This window comes from Oncorhynchus nerka, linkage group LG22, assembly GCF_034236695.1.
Source record: "Oncorhynchus nerka isolate Pitt River linkage group LG22, Oner_Uvic_2.0, whole genome shotgun sequence".
NCBI classification, from domain to species: domain Eukaryota; kingdom Metazoa; phylum Chordata; class Actinopteri; order Salmoniformes; family Salmonidae; genus Oncorhynchus; species Oncorhynchus nerka.
Window position 1 is genome coordinate 96876737 of NC_088417.1, and position 20797 is coordinate 96897533.

The 20797-nt window shown below is 43.1% G+C and overlaps 1 protein-coding gene across 1 annotated transcript in view; it reads right to left on the minus strand.

The window, feature by feature from the left end:
- Positions 1-19077, minus strand: part of LOC115106038 (lysosome membrane protein 2-like) — a 53014-nt gene extending 33937 nt beyond the window's left edge. Inside the window, exons 1-2 of the mRNA XM_029628636.2 lie at positions 18518-19077; positions 255-412 (exon numbers count right to left, since the gene is read on the minus strand). Coding sequence (XP_029484496.2) covers positions 255-412; positions 18518-18640 — 281 coding nt within the window. The 5' untranslated portion in view covers positions 18641-19077. The remainder of the gene's footprint in view (positions 1-254; positions 413-18517) is intronic.
- Between the last annotated feature and the right edge of the window lie 1720 nt (positions 19078-20797).

Sequence of the window (20797 nt, forward strand, 5' to 3'; positions counted from 1 at the left end):
TGTTAGGTGCGTAGTCCTACCTGTATGTGTAAGGGCCGACCTGAGAGAGGACAGGCTTGGCTCCATCCAGGAAGTACCTGTTAGGTGCGTAGTCCTACCTGTATGTGTAAGGGCCGACCTGAGAGACGACAGGCTTGGTTCCATCCAGGAAGTACCTGTTAGGTGCGTAGTCCTACCTGTATGTGTAAGGGCCGACCTGAGAGACGACAGGCTTGGCTCCATCCAGGAAGTACCTGTTAGGTGCGTAGTCCTACCTGTATGTGTAAGGGCCGACCTGAGAGACGATAGGCTTGGCTCCATCCAGGAACTCATCTGGGTTGGTAACGTTGAAGAAGAAGTATTGCATGAAGACGGGAGGAGGAGGGTTTTTCCATGTCTCAAACACACGACTACCCTCTGTCAGAGTTATCTCCTAGAAACAGAACCACATCAGTTAGTATTCTCTTCACCTTGTCCCCCCCCCACCACCAATCTATAGACAGATGCTGGACAGAAATGCTGGTGGATGACATTAGTGTTCTTTATGACATCATTCAGGTTGATTAGAATTGTTTGGTTTATCAGGTTTCTGTTCTAAATTCCATTTCTCTTGGTCTCGGACACCAGAACCAAATTTTGTGTGTGCTCGGCATTTACAAGAGACATTCACTCAAAAAGAATACTATAGAAAATAGTGAATGAGGGTTTAGGATTGCATACAATTAATTCTCACAGGAGAACAAAAACATGCCTGCCTGGGGAGTTGGGGATGTGGGATGGAGGGGGGGGGGGGATGGATAGAGGGAGAGGGAAGGATGAGGGGGCGTAGATGAATAGGAAAGAACCTCTCTTTGTCTATGGCAAGGCTCTCCAACCCTGTTGAGACAATAACTGTGTGTGTGTGTGTGTGCACGTGCGTGCGTGCGTGTGTGTGTGTGTGTGTGTGTAGAGACTGATCATGTGATTGATTAGTGAGTTTATTGGCCACCCGTTATTCATGGCACTGATCTTCATGATCAGAACACATTCCTCAGGGCTGAGCACATAGAGAGAGAGAGGGGAGAGAGAGAGAGAGAGAGAGAGAGAGGGGAGAGAGAGAGAGAGGAGAGAGAGAGAGAGAGGGAGAGAGGAGAGAGAGAGAGAGAGGGAGAGAGAGAGAGAGGGGAGAGAGAGAGAGAGGGAGAGCAAGAGCGAGAGAGAGCGAGGAGAGAGAGAGAGAGAGAGAGAGAGAGAGAGAGAGAGAGAGAGAGAGGGGAGAGAGAGAGAGAGAGAGAGAGAGAGAGAGAGGGAGAGCAAGAGCGAGAGAGAGAGAGAGAGAGAAGGGGTGGGGAGAAAGAGGGACAAAGACCCCAGCACAGGGACAAAGACCCAAGCCACCAGGGGGCCTGAGGAAGGGGTGGCGTGTGAGGGGTTAAGAGATCAGTCTCTCAGCCTCTCCAACGACAAAATGTCCAGCTGAGTAGCTTGGGACAATGTGCCTGTCATCTTAAATAGAAGGAGCACAGAGACTGGAGACTTCCAGTGTGGAAGATGAGAAGTTAACTCTCCACCTATAGCATACCAGTATGCTTACACTTTTGTTATTTCTAAGCCACTTTCCACAACAACAAAGACACAGCATTTGCAGGTGCAGGAGGAAACATTTAGGCGTTGATGTTTTCATTAGCGAGGACATACTTATTTCTACACAGGCACGTTGCTAGAGGTTGAAACCAAGGTTGTTCATAGCATACGCCAGTCCTGCTGCTACACAGCCGTCTCTAAAGTGTTGGAAGGCATTGTTCTGGTCTGGCCAAGGTCACCTGTGGTGACCCTTTACTACAGTGACCCAGATAGAAGCGGTGGAGTTGCAAAACACTTCAGGCCTGCATTCCAAATGGAACCCTATTCCCTATGTAGTACATTACTTTTGACCAGATGCACTGGTCCCTATGAGCGCCAGTCAAAAGTAATGTACTACATAGGGAATAGGGATCCATTTGGAATGTAGACCAGCTCTCACTGTTACCCAATAAGCCTGCCTGCCATGCTCTGAGGCTTACCACACAAAGAGGGCCTGCTGCTGAGTTCTGTGGTTTCAGTAATGAGCTTGAATCTGTCCCAAATAGCAACCTATTCCCTTGACAGTGGGCTATGGTCAAATGTAGTACACTATACAGTATAAGGGATAGGATGCCATTTGAGAGACAACCCTCTGTCCTGCCATGAGGTGATGTGAGGAATGGTCTGACTCTGCTATGCCGAGAGGTCAGAGACAACAACAAAAGTGTGTGTGTGTGTGTGTACATGTGTGTGTGTGTGTGTACATGTGTGTGTGTGTGTGTGTGTGTCTGTGTACATGTGTGTGTGTGTGTGTACATGTGTGTGTGTGTGTGTGTGTGTGTGTGTGTGTGCGTGTGTGTGTGTGTGTCTGTGTGTGTCTGTGCACCTGTTGAATGTTTTCCAGCATGTTGTCATGGCTATCACTCACCTTATCTTAACCCACGCCAACAGATAAAGAGGATGAAATGGCGCCAAGTTACTACCTGGTTACTACCTGGTTACAACCAAGTTACTACCTGGTTACTACCTGGTTACTACCTGGTTACAACCAAGTTACTACCTGGTTACTACCTGGTTACAACCAAGTTACTACCTGGTTACTACCTGGTTACTACATGGTTACAACCAAGTTACTACCTGGTTACAACCAAGTTACTATCTGGTTACTACCTGGTTACAACCAAGTTACTACCTGGTTACTGCCTGGTTACAACCAAGTTACTACCTGGTTACTACCTGGTTACTACCTGGTTACAACCAAGTTACTGCCTGGTTACTACCTGGTTACAACCAAGTTACTACCTGGTTACTACCTGGTTACTACCTGGTTACAACCAAGTTACTACCTGGTTACTACCTGGTTACAACCAAGTTACTACCTGGTTACTACCAAGTTACTACCTGGTTACAACCAAGTTACTACCTGGTTACAACCAAGTTACTACCTGGTTACTACCTGGTTACTACATGGTTACAACCAAGTTACTACCTGGTTACTACCTGGTTACAACCAAGTTACTACCTGGTTACTACCAGCTCTGGTAGTAAACTAACTGGTTTTAATGATGTTTCCACCAGTTTTGCACGCTGAGAATAATCTTGTGTTAATCTATACTCTACACATTTAGGGCCAGTTTCCCGGAACACACACTAAGCCTAGTCCTGGACTACAAAGCAAGCTCAACAGAAAATCTCCATTGAAAGTCCTTTTTAGTCCAAGACTATGCTTATCTGTGTCCAGGAAACTGGCCCTGAAAGTTGGTATTACTATATGATTAACAAATATCTATATATATACAATTGAAGTCGGAAGTTTACATACACTTTAGGCAAGTACATTTAAACAAAGTTTTTCACAATTCCTGACATTTAATCCTAGTAAAAATTCCCTGTCTTATTTTATTTATTTATTTTCACCTTTATTTAACCAGTCTTAGGTCAGTTAGGATCACCAATTTATTTTAAGAATGTGAAATGTCAGAATAATAGTAGAGAGAATTGTTTATTTCAGCTTTTATTTCTTTCATCACATTCCCAGTGGGTCAGAAGTTTACATACACTCAATTAGTATTTGGTAGCATTGCCTTTAAATGGTTGTATTTCGGGTAGCCTTCTACAAGCTTCCCACAATAAGTTGGGTGAACTACAACTTTGGAAGTATGCTTGGGGTCAATGTCCATTTGGAAGACCCATTTGCGACCAAGCTTAACTTCCTGACTGATGTCTTGAAATGTTGCTTCAATATATCCACATAATTTTCCGTCCTAATGATGCCATCAGGGGTTTGGAAATTGCTCAAAATGATGAACCAGACTTGTGGAGGTTTACATTTTTGTTTCTGAGGTCTTGGCTGATTTCTTGTCATTTTCCCATGATGTCAAGCAAAGCTGCACTATCTATCTATCTATCTATCTATCTATCTATCTATCTATCTATCTATCTATATATATATATATATATATATATATATATATATATATCTACATCTATCTATATCTATATATTTAAATATACAGTAAAACAGTATCTAGTCAGCCACCAATTGTGCAAGTTCTCCCACTTAAAAAGATGAGAGAGGCCTGTAATTTTCATCATAGGTACCCTTCAACTATGACAGACAAAATCACTTTGTAGGATTTTTAATGAATTTATTTGCAAATTATGGTGGAAAACAAACTTTGCATGTCCACTCTTCTTCAAGTCAATGTGTCTTAAAGAACATTTTCTGTGTAAATAGTTGAAAGTAGTCATTGTGCATAGAGTTGCATGGTTTGTTTAACTTTGCGATAATTGTTTTTTTTTTGGTTTGACAGACATTTTAAAGCGAGAGATATGAGTCTCAGTGTCATTCTGTTACCATGGAATTGCCCGCTTCACATTATGGCCACATTAACCCTGATGCGAGGAATGGCTTTGTCACTGTAATGGCAGACAACTCATTCAAATCAAGTTGACTCAGGGTCTTTCATCAGTTCAAACCCCATGTTAGGTAATACATGTCCAACAAATGGGACAAGGGGGCCACACAGTTACAAGATACACTGATTGCATTCCAAATGGCACCCTATTCCCTATATAGTGCACTTTTAGTGCATAAACACAGGGCTCTGGTCAAAAGTAGTGTACTATATAGGGAATAGGGTGCCATTTGGGATGAAGCCACCTTTAATAAGTAACCTAATTAAACAAATACTAAAACTAGGCTAAATAAAGATCAGTTGTTTCAACATCTATATTTTGTAAGATACTGTCATGACATATAAGTCCTGATTTGTGTGTTCTATTTTTGGACCGGGTCAGTCACATCAGGATTGTCTGTGTGTGTGTGTGTGTGTGTGTGTCTCTATGTATGTATGTGTGTGTGTGTGTGTGTGTGTGTGTGTCTCTGTGTATGTGTGTGTGTGTGTGTGTGTGTCTCTATGTGTGTCTATGTGTGTGTGTGTGTGTGTCTCAATGTATGTGTGTGTGTGTGTGTGTGTCTCTATTTGTGTGTGTCTCTATGTGTGTGTGTCTCTATGTATGTGTGTGTGTGTGTGTGTGTGTCTCTATGTGTGTGTGACTCTATGTGTGTGTGTGTGTGTGTGTGTGTGTGTGTGTCTCTATGTGTGTGTGTGTCTCTATGTGTGTGTGTGTGCGTGCGTGTGTGTGTGTGCGTGTGTGTGTCTCTATGTGTGTGTGTGCGTGCGTGTGTGTGTGCGTGTGTGTGTCTCTATGTGTGTGTGTCTCTATGTGTGTGTGTGTGTGTCTCTATGTGTGTGTGTGTGTGTGTGTGTGTGTGTGTGTGTGTGTGTGTGTGTGCGTGTGTGTGTGTGTGTGTGCTTCTGTGTCTCACAGCAGGATAGTGAGGGAAGGACCTTTGTTTGCCTGGCTGGCATTTATTCTTAGTTATCAATATTTATATAGTTGCTGGCTAAAGCGTTTGTATAGGAAGCCATGAGAGAACACGTAACCCCGCGAAGACTAAACACAACTGTCTCGGTCTGCTCAGAAGACAGTTTGGCAATACTGTTTCCCAAATGGCACCCTATTCCCTACATAGTTCACTACTCATAGGGAATAGGGTGCCATTTGGGAAATATCCCAAGCAGTGGTGGAAAAAGATTTTACTCATAAGTAACAGTAAAGAGACCTTAATAGAAAAGTCACCCAGTAAAATTATACTTGAGTAAAAGTGTAAAAGTATTTGGTTTATCAAAAGTAAAAATATAAATCATTTCAAATTCCTTATATTAAGTGTGTGAATTTGACTATTTTCTGTCCTGCTAAGCATTCAAAATCTAATGAGTACTTTTGGGTGTCAAGGAAAATGTATGGAGTAATAAGTACAATATTTTCTTTAGGAATGTAGTGAAGTAAAAGTAAAAGTAGTAAAAAAAATATAAATAGTAAAGTACAGATACCTCAAAAAATTACTTAAGTAGGACTTTAAAGTATTTTTTACTTAAGTACTGATCCCAAGTCTGTTCTACTGGTGTGTTTATGGAAAGACAGATGCACCTAGGATGGCATGTCATGATGTCAGGGTGGCACAACCGTTACCAGTTAGTCACATCTGGTTTATTTCATGCTTGTCTCGCAATTGGCGGACTACTAAGTCCTAGAACCCTTGTCTGTGGCCTCATTGGCTGACTCCTGAGATATAGAACCCTTGTCTGTGGCCTCATTGGCTGACTCTTGAGATCTAGAACCCTGGGGAGCACTACTTCATCACCACTCCAGATAATGTGGGTTATGGGTCGGTTTGTTTGAGCAACTTGGTCTAGGTCGTTGAAAGAGCTCGCGGAACATGGGGTGAGAGGTCAGGTAACTTTGAGTGGAAGCATGTCAGGCCACCGGACTGTATTAGCTGACTGTATTCTGGACTGTATTAGCTGACTGTATTATCTGACTGTATTCTGGACTGTATTCTGGACTGTATTAGCTGACTGTTTTCTGGACTGTATTCTGGACTGTATTATCTGACTGTATTCTGGACTGTATTCTGGACTGTGTTCTGACTGTATTCTGGACTGTATTAGATGACTGTATTCTGGACTGTATTAGATGACTGTATTCTGGACTGTATTAACTGACTGTATTCTGGACTGTATTCACTGACTGTATTCTGGACTGTATTCTGGACTGTATTCTGGACAGTATTCTGGACTGTATTCTGGACAGTATTCTGGACAGTATTCTGGACAGTATTAGATGACTGTATTCTGGACTGTATTCTAGACTGTATTCTGGACTATATTCTGGACAGTATTCTGGACTGTATTCTGGACTGTATTAACTGACTGTATTCTGGACTGTATTAACTGACTGTATTCTGGACTGTATTCTGGACAGTATTCTGGACAGTATTCTGGACTGTATTAGATGACAGTATTCTGGACTGTATTAACTGACTGTATTCTGGACTGTATTAACTGACTGTATTCTGGACTGTATTAGCTGACTGTATTAGCTGACTCTATTCTGGACTGTATTACCTGACTGTATTAGCTGACTCTATTCTGGACTGTGTTCTGGACTGTATTCTGGACAGTATTCTGGACTGTATTCTGGACAGTATTCTGGACTGTATTAGATGACTGTATTCTGGACTGTATTCTGGACTGTATTCTGGACTGTATTAACTGACTGTATTCTGGACTGTATTCTGGACTGTATTCTGGACTGTATTCTGGACAGTATTCTGGACTGTATTAGAAGACAGTATTCTGGACTGTATTAACTGACTGTATTCTGGACTGTATTAACTGACTGTATTCTGGACTGTATTAGCTGACTGTATTAGCTGACTGTATTAGCTGACTCTATTCTGGACTGTATTACCTGACTGTATTAGCTGACTCTATTCTGGACTGTGTTCTGGACTGTATTCTGGACAGTATTCTGGACTGTATTCTGGACAGTATTCTGGACAGTATTCTGGACTGTATTAGATGACTGTATTCTGGACTGTATTCTGGACTGTATTCTGGACTGTATTAACTGACTGTATTCTGGACTGTATTCTGGACTGTATTCTGGACTGTATTCTGGACAGTATTCTGGACTGTATTAGAAGACAGTATTCTGGACTGTATTAACTGACTGTATTCTGGACTGTATTAACTGACTGTATTCTGGACTGTATTCGCTGACTGTATTAGCTGACTGTATTAGCTGACTCTATTCTGGACTGTATTATCTGACTGTATTCTGGACTGTATTAACTGACTGTATTCTGGACTGTATTATCTGACTGTATTGTCTGACTGTATTCTGGACCGTATTAACTGACTGTATTCTGGACTGTATTATCTGACTGTATTCTGGACTGTGTTATCTGACTGTATTCTGGACTGTATTATCTGACTGTATTAGCTGACTGTATTAGCTGACTCTATTCTGGACTGTATTAGCTGACTGTATTAGCTGACTCTATTCTGGACTGTGTTCTGGACTGTATTCTGGACAGTATTCTGGACTGTATTCTGGACAGTATTCTGGACAGTATTCTGGACTGTATTAGATGACTGTATTCTGGACTGTATTCTGGACTGTATTAACTGACTGTATTCTGGACTGTATTCTGGACTGTATTCTGGACAGTATTCTGGACTGTATTAGAAGACAGTATTCTGGACTGTATTAACTGACTGTATTCTGGACTGTATTCTGGACTGTATTCGCTGACTGTATTAGCTGACTGTATTAGCTGACTCTATTCTGGACTGTATTAGCTGACTGTATTAGCTGACTCTATTCTGGACTGTATTCTGGACTGTGTTCTGACTGTATTCTGGGCTGTATTATCTGACTGTATTCTGGACTGTATTAACTGACTGTATTCTGGACTGTATTATCTGACTGTATTCTGGACTGTATTGTCTGACTGTATTCTGGACCGTATTAACTGACTGTATTCTGGACTGTATTATCTGACTGTATTCTGGACTGTGTTATCTGACTGTATTCTGGACTGTATTATCTGACTCTATTCTGGACTGTATTATCTGATTGTATTCTGGACTGTATTATCTGACTGTATTATCTGACTGTATTCTGGACTGTATTAACTGACTGTATTCTGAACTGTATTCTGGACTGTATTAACTGACTGTATTCTGAACTGTATTAGCTGACTGTATTAACTGACTGTATTATCTGACTGTATTATCTGACTGTATTCTGGACTGTGTTATCTGACTGTATTCTGGACTGTATTAACTGACTGTATTCTGGACTGTATTATCTGACTGTATTCTGGACTGTATTATCTGACTGTATTCTGGACTGTATTAACTGACTGTATTAACTGACTGTATTCTGAACTGTATTAGCTGACTGTATTGTGGACTGTATTAACTGACTGTATTCTGGACTGTATTATCTGACTGTATTGTGGACTGTATTAACTGACTGTATTCTGGATTGAATTATCTGACTGTATTTTGGACTGTGTTAGCTGATTGTCACAATGTGGCTCTGCTCAGGTGGCATGAGGCAATCCTTATGGTCAATCTAAAAGCTCAATCAAGGTGACCTTTGACATTCTTTAAAAAATCATTTAATTTTAATTTTACCCCGTTTTCTCCCCAATTTCGTGGTATCCAATTGTTAGTACTTACTATCTTGTCTCATCGCTACAACTCCTGTACGGGCTCGGGAGAGACGAAGGTCGAAAGTCATGCGTCCCCCGATACACAACCCAACCAAGCCGCACCGCTTCTTAACACAGCGCGCATCCAACCCGGAAGCCAGCCGCACTAATGTGTTGGAGGAAACACCGTGCACCTGGCAACTTGGTTAGCGTGCACTGCACCCGGCCCGCCACAGGAGTGGCTAGTGCGCGATGAGACAAGGATATCCCTACTGGCCAAACCCTCCCTCCCTATAGGTTTATAGTTGAGGAGTTTTTAAAATATTTTGACAAAAAGCACAAGCTGATAACTGCAAATTACAGAAGGACTAATTACCCATTAGGGAAACAGCAAGAGAAAGGTGTTGTTTCTGAGATCTTTGCAACCACAACCCATTTAATCACATGTCCAGTGGGAGTATACCAAACACAGATGACCCATTATGCACTCAAAGATAGACCAAGCACCACTCAGGTAATACCCCCCATCCCTCCTTCTAAGCTTTATCGTCGCACTGTTGTCTATACTGCCATTGAGTGTCAGAAGTTTACATACACTAAATTGACTGTGTCTTTACATAGTGTAGATTATTCCAGAAAATTATGTCATGGCTTTAGAAGCTTCTGATAGGCTAATTGACATCATCTGAGTCAATTGGAGGTGTACCTGTGGAAAGCGCAAATCAATCCCAGAACAACTGCAAAGGACCTTGTGAAGATGCTGGAGGAAACATATACAAAAGTATTTATATCCACAGTAAAACAAGTCCTATATCGACATAACCTAAAAGGCCGCTCAGCAAGGAAGAAGACACTGCTCCAAAACCGCCATAAAAAAGCCAGACTATGGTTTGCAACTGCACATGGGGACAAAGATCGTACTTTTTGGAGAAATGTCCTCTGGTCTGATGAAACAAAAATAGAACTGTTTGGCCATAATGACCATCGTTATGTTTGGAGGAAAAAGGGGGAGGCTTGCAAGCCGAAGAACACCATCCAAACCGTGAAGCACGGGGGTGGCAGCATCATGTTGTGGGGGTGCTTTGCTGCAGGACAGACTGGTGCACTTCACAAAATAGATGGCATCATGAGGAGGAATATTACGTGGATATATTAAAGCAACATCTCAAGACATCAGTCAGGAAGGTAAAGCTTGGTAGCAAATGTGTCTTCCAAATGGACAATGACCCCGAGCATACTTCCAAAGTGGTGGCAAAATGGCTTAAGAACAACAAAGTCAAGGTATTGGAGTGGCCATCACAAAGCCCTGACCTCAATCCTATAGAAAATTTGTGGTCAGAACTGAAAAAGCGTGTGCAAGCAAGGAGGCCTACAAACCTGACTCAGTTACACCAGCTCTGTCAGGAGGAATGGGCCAAAATTCACCCAATTTATTGTGGGAAGCTTGTGGAAGGCTACCCAAAACGTTTGACCCGAGTTAAACAATTTAAAGGCAATGCTACCAAATAGTAATTGAGTGTATGTAAACGTCTGACCCACTGGGAATGCGATGAAAGAAATAAAAGCTTAAATAAATCATTCTCTCTACTATTATTCTGACATTTCACATTCTTAAAATAAAGTAGTGATCCTAACTGACATAAAACAGGGATTTTTTTACTAGGATTAAATGTCAGGAGTTGTGAAAAACTGAGTTTAAATGTATTTGGCTAAGGTGTATGTAAACTTCTGACTTCAAGTGTATATCAATATCAACCATCAGACAGGGCCAGCATCTGCATATTGAACGTAGTTTATTTGAGACGTACACTCCATGTGACTTTAAAAATCATAAAGGACTTGGGTTGATGTATCTGAATATTAGGAGCACACTTCCTGAACTGACTACATCAAGAGCTAGACTATGCAGAGGAATCTGGACATTCTGGACTCGGATATTGAGGGTTATAATGTATTCAGAGCTGATAAACAAGGTAGAGGTGGTGGAGCTAACAGATTAGTACTGCTGGACAGCTAACAGATTAGTACTGCTGGACAGCTAACAGATTAGTACTGCTGGACACAACAGATTAGTACTGCTGGACATAACAGATTAGTACTGCTGGACACATAACAGATTAGTACTGCTGGACACAACAGATTAGTACTGCTGGACACATAACAGATTAGTACTGCTGGACACATAACAGATTAGTACTGCTGGACACATAACAGATTAGTACTGCTGGACACATAACAGATTAGTACTGCTGGACACATAACAGATTAGTACTGCTGGACACAACAGATTAGTACTGCTGGACACATAACAGATTAGTACTGCTGGACACAACAGATTAGTACTGCTGGACACATAACAGTATTTAATCCTTTAATACAGTATATTTTATTCATATTGTGTTAAATTCTCAGGATCTCTCCCTCTCTCTGTCTTCCTTTCTCACTCTTTCTCCCTATATGGAAGGCACAGTACTAGACAGTTTAATAAATGGGATGACATTCCATTCGGTGGGAGAACTGTGACAATGTGTATTGTTACACACTGCATGTGGCCATAATCACAACCTTGAGTGTGATCTCAATGTGAGAAAGGCAACAAAGTAGTTATCTTATGATGCAGGTTAGAACCCCTGCCATGACGATAGAACACCACTGGGAACGGAATCTCAAGGGATTCTCACACCAACAAACACTGTCAAAAATGATCTGGTTGATTCAACTAACTATTATTTAGTAATGGGTTCCACGGGCATTTTTGTTTTGTTTTAAATGTTTAGTTGGCACAAATTTAGCTCCAACTTGAGAAAATGTAGTTAAAAATGTTGTGAGTAGCACCCACACACTGCTTTTAACATACAATATTTTCAAACTACATACACAAGATAACCAAAAGTGTGTGGATACTTGCTCGTCAAACATCTCATTCCAAAATCATGGGCATTAATATGGAGTTGGTCCCCCCTTTGCTGCTATAACAGCATCGACTCTTCTGGGAAGGCTTTCCACTAGATGTTGGAACATTACTGCAAGGACTTGCTTCCATTCAGACACGAGCATAAAGTGAGGTCGGGCACTGATGTTGGGCGATTAGGCCCGGCTCGCAGTCGGTGTTCCAATTCATCCTAAAGGTGTTCAATGGGGTTGAGGTCAGGGCTCTGTGTAGGCCAGTCAAGTTCTTTCACATCAATCTCGATAAACCATTTCTGAAATGGACCTCGATTTGTGTACGGGGGAATTGTCATGCTGAAACAGGAAGGGGCCTTCCCCAAAATGTTGCCACAAAGTTGGAATCATCTAGAATGTCATTGTATGCTGTAGCGTTAAGATTTCCCTTCACTGGAACTAAGGGGCCTAGCCCGAACCACAAAAAAACAGCCCCAGACCAGTATACCTCCTCCACCAAACATTACAGTTGCCACTATGGATTGGGGCAGGAAGCGTTCTCCTGGCATCCGCCAAACCCAGGTTAGTCCGTCGAGCTGCCAGGTGGTGAAACGTGATTCATCACTCCAGGGAACGCGTTTCCACTGATCAAATCAAATCAATTGGTCACGTGTTTAGCAGATGTTATTGCGGGTGTAGCAAAATGCTTGCTTCCAGAGTCCAATGGCGGCAAGCTTTACACCACTCCAGCCAAGCTCTTGGCATTGCGTATGGTAATCTTAGGCTGCATGAAAACCCATTTCATGAAGCTCCCGACGAACAGTTATTTTGTTGACGTTGCTTTCAGAGGCAGTTTGGAACTGAGGAAACTGTCAGAATAACTGATAACTGACATGGGCATGGTGGCGAGGCAGGAGGATCGGAATGCCGTAAACCAAGTGGTTGTGAGTTCAAATCCCAGGTAAGGGTGTGCAGAATGATATTTACTGTATAAATGAACGTGCACAGCATCAATGTGTGTCAAATATGTATAATGATAACATTGTATGTTAAAAGCACTGTGTTTTCTGAAGTCATGTGCTTCTAACACCAACAAACAGAGATGTCCTGAAGAGAGAACGTTACTGGAAACAGAATTTCCTGGGCTTCTAACACCAACAAACAGAGATGTCCTGAAGAGAGAACGTTACTGGAAACAGAATTTCCTGGGCTTCTAACACCAACAAACAGAGATGTCCTGATGAGAGAACGTTACTGGAAACAGAATTTCCTGGGCTTCTAACACCAACAAACAGAGATGTCCTGAAGAGAGAACGTTACTGGAAACAGAATTTCCTGGGCTTCTAACACCAACAAACAGAGATGTCCTGATGAGAGAACGTTACTGGAAACAGAATTTCCTGGGCTTCTAACACCAACAAACAGAGATGTCCTGAAGAGAGAACGTTACTGGAAACAGAATTTCCTGGGCTTCTAACACCAACAAACAGAGATGTCCTGAAGAGAGAACGTTACTGGAAACAGAATTTCCTGGGCTTCTCACACCAACAAACAGAGATGTCCTGAAGAGAGAACGTTACTGAAAACAGAATTTCCTGGGCTTCTAACACCAACAAACAGAGATGTCCTGAAGAGAGAACGTTACTGGAAACAGAATTTCCTGGGCTTCTAACACCAACAAACAGAGATGTCCTGAAGAGAGAACGTTACTGGAAACAGAATTTCCTGGGCTTCTAACACCAACAAACAGAGATGTCCTGAAGAGAGAACGTTACTGGAAACAGAATTTCCTGGGCTTCTCACACCAACAAACAGAGATGTCCTGAAGAGAGAACGTTACTGGAAACAGAATTTCCTGGGCTTCTAACACCAACAAACAGAGATGTCCTGAAGAGAGAACGTTACTGGAAACAGAATTTCCTGGGCTTCTAACACCAACAAACAGAGATGTCCTGAAGAGAGAACGTTACTGGAAACAGAATTTCCTGGGCTTCTCACACCAACAAACAGAGATGTCCTGAAGATAGAACGTTACTGTATTTATCTTACTGTGATTAATGATGACAGTTGTTTATGAAGGTACTCTGTACAGTAAAAAGCAAAATAGTTTATGCTAAACCTTTCTGTATCATATATACAGTACAGTATATTTCAATAGATTAGGTGTGCAGAGATTAGTGGAATATGTTACAATTTAACCTCTGAATTCAATTATTTATTAAACATGTCCTACACTCTAGTTTTCTCCCAAAGATTTTCCAGGAACCGTTTCTCACTTGCTTACTAACCGTTACAAATCACTTGTCACATCCAGCTGGTTTGGCACTTAAAGGAGTGAGAAGGTCATTGTGTATGTGAGTAAAGCACAAAAGGTTATACTCATATTAATTTATTTATGTACAGTTAAAAGCTATCTTTGACCTTGTACATCCACTGTTTTACAACTGTGACTGACGTATGACTTCTGTAACAAGGCCAAGAAATCCTCCAGGGGTCGGTAACAGGTGGGTCCGCGAGGGATTGTTTTTGCCCTCTACCCCAAAATGTGTCATCTATTTGTAATTTTTTTTTATTTGAGTTTTTGGTCAAAAAAATATAAAATCACTTAGGGATTCAGCAAAAAAAATCGAAATAATTTAGGAAACCTGTTGTCCGGGTTTGGCCGGGGTAGGTTGCCATTGTAAATAACGATGAGCTTTTAACTGACATGCCCAGTTAAATAAACACAAATCAAAAGAGATGTGATCGTGTCAAGGTGTGAAATGATTCTTATTTTCTAATACGATCTAAGTTGTGGTCAATTTGCAGTGTACAAATTATTACAATTATTTTCCAGTCCCACTGACTATTTGTTCCAACCAAAAACACGGCCCGTGGCTGAATCTAGTCGCCTACCCCCACACCCCAATCCACAAAACCAGGAGGCAGGAAGTCTCTGTGGAATCTAGTCGCCTACCCCCACACCCCAATCCACAAAACCAGGAGGCAGGAAGTCTCTGTGGAATCTAGTCGCCTACCCCCACACCCCAATCCACAAAACCAGGAGGCAGGAAGTCTCTGTGGAATCTAGTCGCCTACCCCCCACACCCCAATCCACAAAAACAGGAGGCAGGAAGTCTCTGTGGAATCTAGTCGCCTACCCCCACACCCCAATCCACAAAACCAGGAGGCAGGAAGTCTCTGTGGAATCTAGTCGCCTACCCCCACACCCCAATCCACAAAACCAGGAGGCAGGAAGTCTCTGTGGAATCTAGTCGCCTACCCCCACACCCCAATCCACAAAACCAGGAGGCAGGAAGTCTCTGTGGAATCTAGTCGCCTACCCCCACACCCCAATCCACAAAAACAGGAGGCAGGAAGTCTCTGTGGAATCTAGTCGCCTACCCCCACACCCCAATCCACAAAATCAGGAGGCAGGAAGTCTCTGTGGAATCTAGTCGCCTACCCCCACACCCCAATCCACAAAACCAGGAGGCAGGAAGTCTCTGTGGAATCTAGTCGCCTACCCCCACACCCCAATCCACAAAACCAGGAGGCAGGAAGTCTCTGTGGAATCTAGTCGCCTACCCCCACACCCCAATCCACAAAAACAGGCAGGAAGTCTCTGTGGAATCTAGTCGCCTACCCCACACCCCAATCCACAAAACCAGGCAAAACTCTGCCTCCCTCTGCCCCCTCTGCCTCCCTCTGCCTCCCTCTGCCCCCTCTGCCTCCCACTACCCCCTCTGCCTCCCTCTGCCTCCCACTGCCTCTCTCTGCCCCCTCTGACTCCCACTGCCCCCTCTGCCTCCCACTGCCCCCTCTGCCTCCCACTGCCTCCCTCTGCCTCCCACTGCCCCCCACTGCCCCCTCTGCCTCCCTCTGCCCCTCTCTGCCCCCTCTGCCTCCCTCTGCCCCCTCTGCCTCCCTCTGCCTCCCACTGCCTCTCTGCCCCCTCTGACTCCCACTGCCCCCCTCTGTCCCCCTCTGCCTCCCACTGCCTCCCTCTGCCTCCCACTGCCCCCCTCTGCCTCCCACTGCCCCCTCTGCCTCCCTCTGCCCCCCTCTGCCTCTCTCTGCCTCCCTCTGCCTCTCTCTGCCTCCCACTGCCCCCTCTGCCTCCCTCTGCCTCCCACTGCCCCCTCTGCCTCTCTCTGCCTCCCTCTGCCTCCCACTGCCCCCTCTGCCTCCCACTGCCTCCCTCTGCCTCCCACTGCCTCCCTCTGCCTCCCTCTGCCTCCCTCTGCCTCCCTCTGCCCCCTCTGCCTCTCTCTGCCTCCCTCTGCCTCTCTCTGCCTCCCTCTGCCTCCTCTGCCCCCCTCTGCCTCCCACTGCCCCCTCTGCCTCCCACTGCCTCTCTCTGCCTCCCACTGCCTCCCTCTGCCTCCCTCTGCCTCCCACTGCCTCCCTCTGCCTCTCTCTGCCTCCCACTGCCTCCCTCTGCCTCCCACTGCCTCCCACTGCCTCTCTCTGCCTCCCACAGCCTCCCACTGCCTCTCTCTGCCTCCCTCTGCCTCTCTCTGCCCCCCTCTGCCTCCCACTGCCTCCCTCTGCCTCCCACTGCCTAAAAGTAATTTGTTTGGGCAGTGGCCTAGCTCTGGGTTGGAGCACCATAGGGTTGTCTGCATGGGCTAAGGCACGGTTAGTTATTCTTAGCTGTGGAATCCATCCTTTGCAACCAACTGCAAGGAACCTCCTCTGACACATGGGGAAAGTTGTATGAACAGATTTAAACTAAATCACCTTAGAATCATAAATATTTGGAACACAGAACTGTCCACTCTCATTCTCTACATCCCATACTAAAAACTGTAAAATGGTTTTAAGAAAAGGCATTACTGTAAACGTATTCTAAGTTATATGAAATGTTGTCATTGTATAGTTCTTCAACTACAAGAGGTTGAATTGTGAAAAGGAACATGCAGTATTATGTGATTGACCACACACACACACGCACACGCACGCACGAACAACAGGTGGACAATTGTACATATAATGCCATGCTGTTTGCCACATGTGAGACAGACTGCCTCCCAAATGGCACCCTATTCCCTACATAGTGTACTACTTTTAAACAGGACCCCATTGGGCTCTGGTCTAAAGTAGTGCACTATAGGGAATAGGGTGCCATAGGGCTCTGGTCTAAAGTAGTGCACTATATACGAAATAGGGTTCCATAGGGGCTCTGATATTAAGTAGTGCACTATATAGGGAACAGGGTGCCATTTGGGGATGCACAGAGAAGATGCTCGTCCTTATCCAGCTCAGGAAAACGCTTCTGACTGAGGTTCTTCAATGAGAGCATGGAAAATGCATATCAGTGGCATTTGTCACACCCTGATCTGTTTCACCTGTCTTTGTGATTGTCTCCACCCCCCTCCAGGTGTCGCCCATCTTCCCCATCATCCCCTGTGTATTTATACCTGTGTTCTCTGTTTGTCTGTTGCCTGTTAGGTTTGTTTCGTCAAGCCTACCAGCGTTTTTCCCTCTGTTCCTGTCTCTCGATTGTTCCTGTTTTCCCGGTGTTGTCCATTTCTGCCTGCCCTGACCCTGAGCCTGCCCTGACCCTGAGCCTGCCCTGACCCTGAGACTGTCCTGACCCTGCCCTGACCCTTAGCCTGCCCTGACCCTGCCCTGAGCCTGCCCTGAGCCTGAGCCTGCCCTGAGCCTGACCCTGCCCTGAGCCTGCCCTGAGCCTGCCCGCCATCCTGTACCTTTGCCCCACCTATCTGGATGACTGACCCCTGCCTGCCCTTGACCTGTCTTTTGCCTGACCTTGTGGGATTAATAAACTGTTGATACTTCGACGTTGTCTGCATCTGGGTCTTGAAACGTGATAGCATTGAACAGTAGCACTAATCACAACAACAACAACAATAACAACAAAGTGATGATATATCATGTAATCTTATAGAAGTTTAGAATGTTTATCATATCAATAGGGACTGAATGCTATTGTAAACAAAGGACTCAAATCTGTATTATTGAATTAGATAAAGATAAGTCAATGTTTTGCTTGTTAGGCTTCCTGGATAGTTTAGTGTGTCAAATTATACACCCTTTGTGACAAGATTGACTGAAAACTGGGACAATGTAATGATGATAAAGGGCATATAATGCATATTCACATGCATGTACCTAGCTACCCTCTTGTTCAACAACAAGGTGCCCTCCATGATGTCTAAAATCATAATAGTTGTCAACATACAGTATCATTTCAACATCATCTGTGTAAATAATAGTATAGGATACTGCTCGTTCCCTGCAGAGATAAATGTTGACGCCTATTTTTCGCTCTTCAGTACAGAGCTGATGTACCATAGCTACCCTGGGCTGATATATGAGAGAGAGGCAGACCCTAGTTCATGCAGAAGCCGTGTGAACAGCAACACTTTCATCAATGTTTTTACTCTGACCAGAGGCTTTTCAGTCTCTACAAATATTATTTCCACTGAAGGTGTAGGCCTATGAATGAAAACATCTCGTGACTTAAACCATTGTTATAACACTATAAAATATCAAATACAAATGACTTAACTTTTGTATAATAAATTAATTTACCTTTTTTAACCGGTTATGGATCAAAGTTTGAAATACTTGAGTCACAACCAAGCCAATCCCGATGATCAGTAGACTGGCGCAAACAATCCCGACTCCATATATCGCACAAGATCTTCGCGTCATGATAAAGGTGACTCCGAGACAACAGTGCGTAAAAGTTCGACCACTGCGTAGAAGAAGCGGAGGATGATGCCGTTGAAACGTGGCTACTGAGCCTGCTGTGTTTTTATCTGCAAGTTCCCTTCACTGTGCAAACAGTAACAAAGAAACTTATTCAAAGTTGACCTTGTTGACTGATCTTTGTGGTCCGTTTTTCCGATGGTTTCTGCAAGATGTGACAGAACTTCTATTCTGCAGGAGCGACCGTTTTTTAGTCAACAAAATGAATAATAACGGTAATCGTTTCTTTATTCTTCTTAGTTTATAGGCGGTCCAAGAAAGGGGAATTAAGCTAACTTTAATTAACCATCCGCTTTCTGGTTAATAATGTAAAAGATATTTCACAGCAAAAGGAGTTGGGCTGCAGTCCGGGGTGGTGAAGGTGTAGTAAGCTGTATAAAACATGCCAGTGGATATTTGTAGCGTCCTACAAGGTCACACTTGTGCCCTCCGTGCGTTAGCGAATGTTGATTGGTCACAACTTTAACGGCTGTTGTCTCCCCTCAACACGTGTGTCAGTGCTGTTACAGGCTGGGGCTGTGGTCTCAGAGCATGTCGTATTATTCTGTACATACATCCGAGACACTCCATTTAGTATGACGTTTCCTATGGTATGTAATTACTTTGTGGATGTCCATCACCCATTTCATATAATATGTTACGAATTTGGCTACAATACGTAATATATAATACAAATTGTAGCCTAATTATATTTTATGAATTTGCTAAACAGGCTGTGGTCGTATTATTCTGTAGGCTATGTCAATCCAAGTCACTCCATTCAGTATATGTTACGTTTTGAATGGAATGTATTTCTATTAATATGTTACGAATTAGAAAAACACACAATATGTTACAAATTTTCTAAACATTCTATATGTTACGAATTCTAGCTAGGTGTCTAGGTAGCTAATATTAGCTAGGCTAGTGGTTAGGGTTAAGTTTAAGAGTTAGATTAAAGGGTTAAAGTTAGGGGAATGGCTTAGCTAAACGGGTTAATGTTAGGGTTAGGGCAAGGTTTAGCTAACATGCTAAGTAGCTATTTGCAAAGTAGCTAAAAAAAACTAGTATGAAGTTGAAAGAAAATGAATTGGCTAAAATGTTCATGGATGAGATTCGAACTCGCAAACTTTGGGTTGTTCTTTGAGTTCATCTTCATCCATTTTTGTGAATTCTGAAGAATTTGAGTCATAATAAAATCACGTAAAAAAACAGAAAGGCTTCATAATTCATATAGATCAAAAATAAATGTATCAACTCACTACTGTAAGTCGCTCTGGATAAGAGCGTCTACTAAATGACAGGTTGTGTTAACTGAGTGCTATTATTTCATAGAACAAAACTTATAAGATCTCCTAAGCCTGTGTTAACCTCAGACCTTATTTTCTGTGTTCATTCCAAAACCCTATTCTTTCCCCATACGTTTTTCGCAAAGGGATGGCTGGACGAACCAGACTACAAGCTAACGAGCTCTATAGAAATCTCAGATGACACTTGTAGGTGATGTCATGGCGACATTGGCTAGCTTAGTTGATGTGTAGAAATAAGTCATCCGGGTCTAACTGTCATCTAGTGCCGAACTGCGCATGTGCAGGCCGTCAAAACAAACGCACTACTTTCGATATAAAGTTGTTTTTGACTAAAAATGAAGGTTAGGGTTTCTGGTAGGGACATCCCAAGGATTCCAGGTAGCACGGACCCTGCAATAAAGAGCTAGAGCTCCGGATTCCGATGCCCAGGCTCAATGGCAAAAACGTGCTCACAAACTGTTCGCATGAAAAAAATATACTTTAAATTGTTAAATACATTTACGATGCTTTTGACAATGGATCAATTACATTAACCATCAATGAAAATAATATTGACACATAAAAAAGCGATGGTAACAATTGTGAGATAGTCATTAGTGCTTGCCAAATTCTAATAAGCTTGGTTGAATGACGGTTTATAAATGCACCTAAAATGATCATGAGGCACACTCTTATTCCATAATGTAACCTTGCAAGGGTTTTCACTTTCGAGGGAACATCCTCACTTTTGGATGGGATATATTGGTGCAAGGCATCATGTCATAAATCTGCTCCAAATAACGATGACCTCGAAGAAGCCCGTGTGTTTACA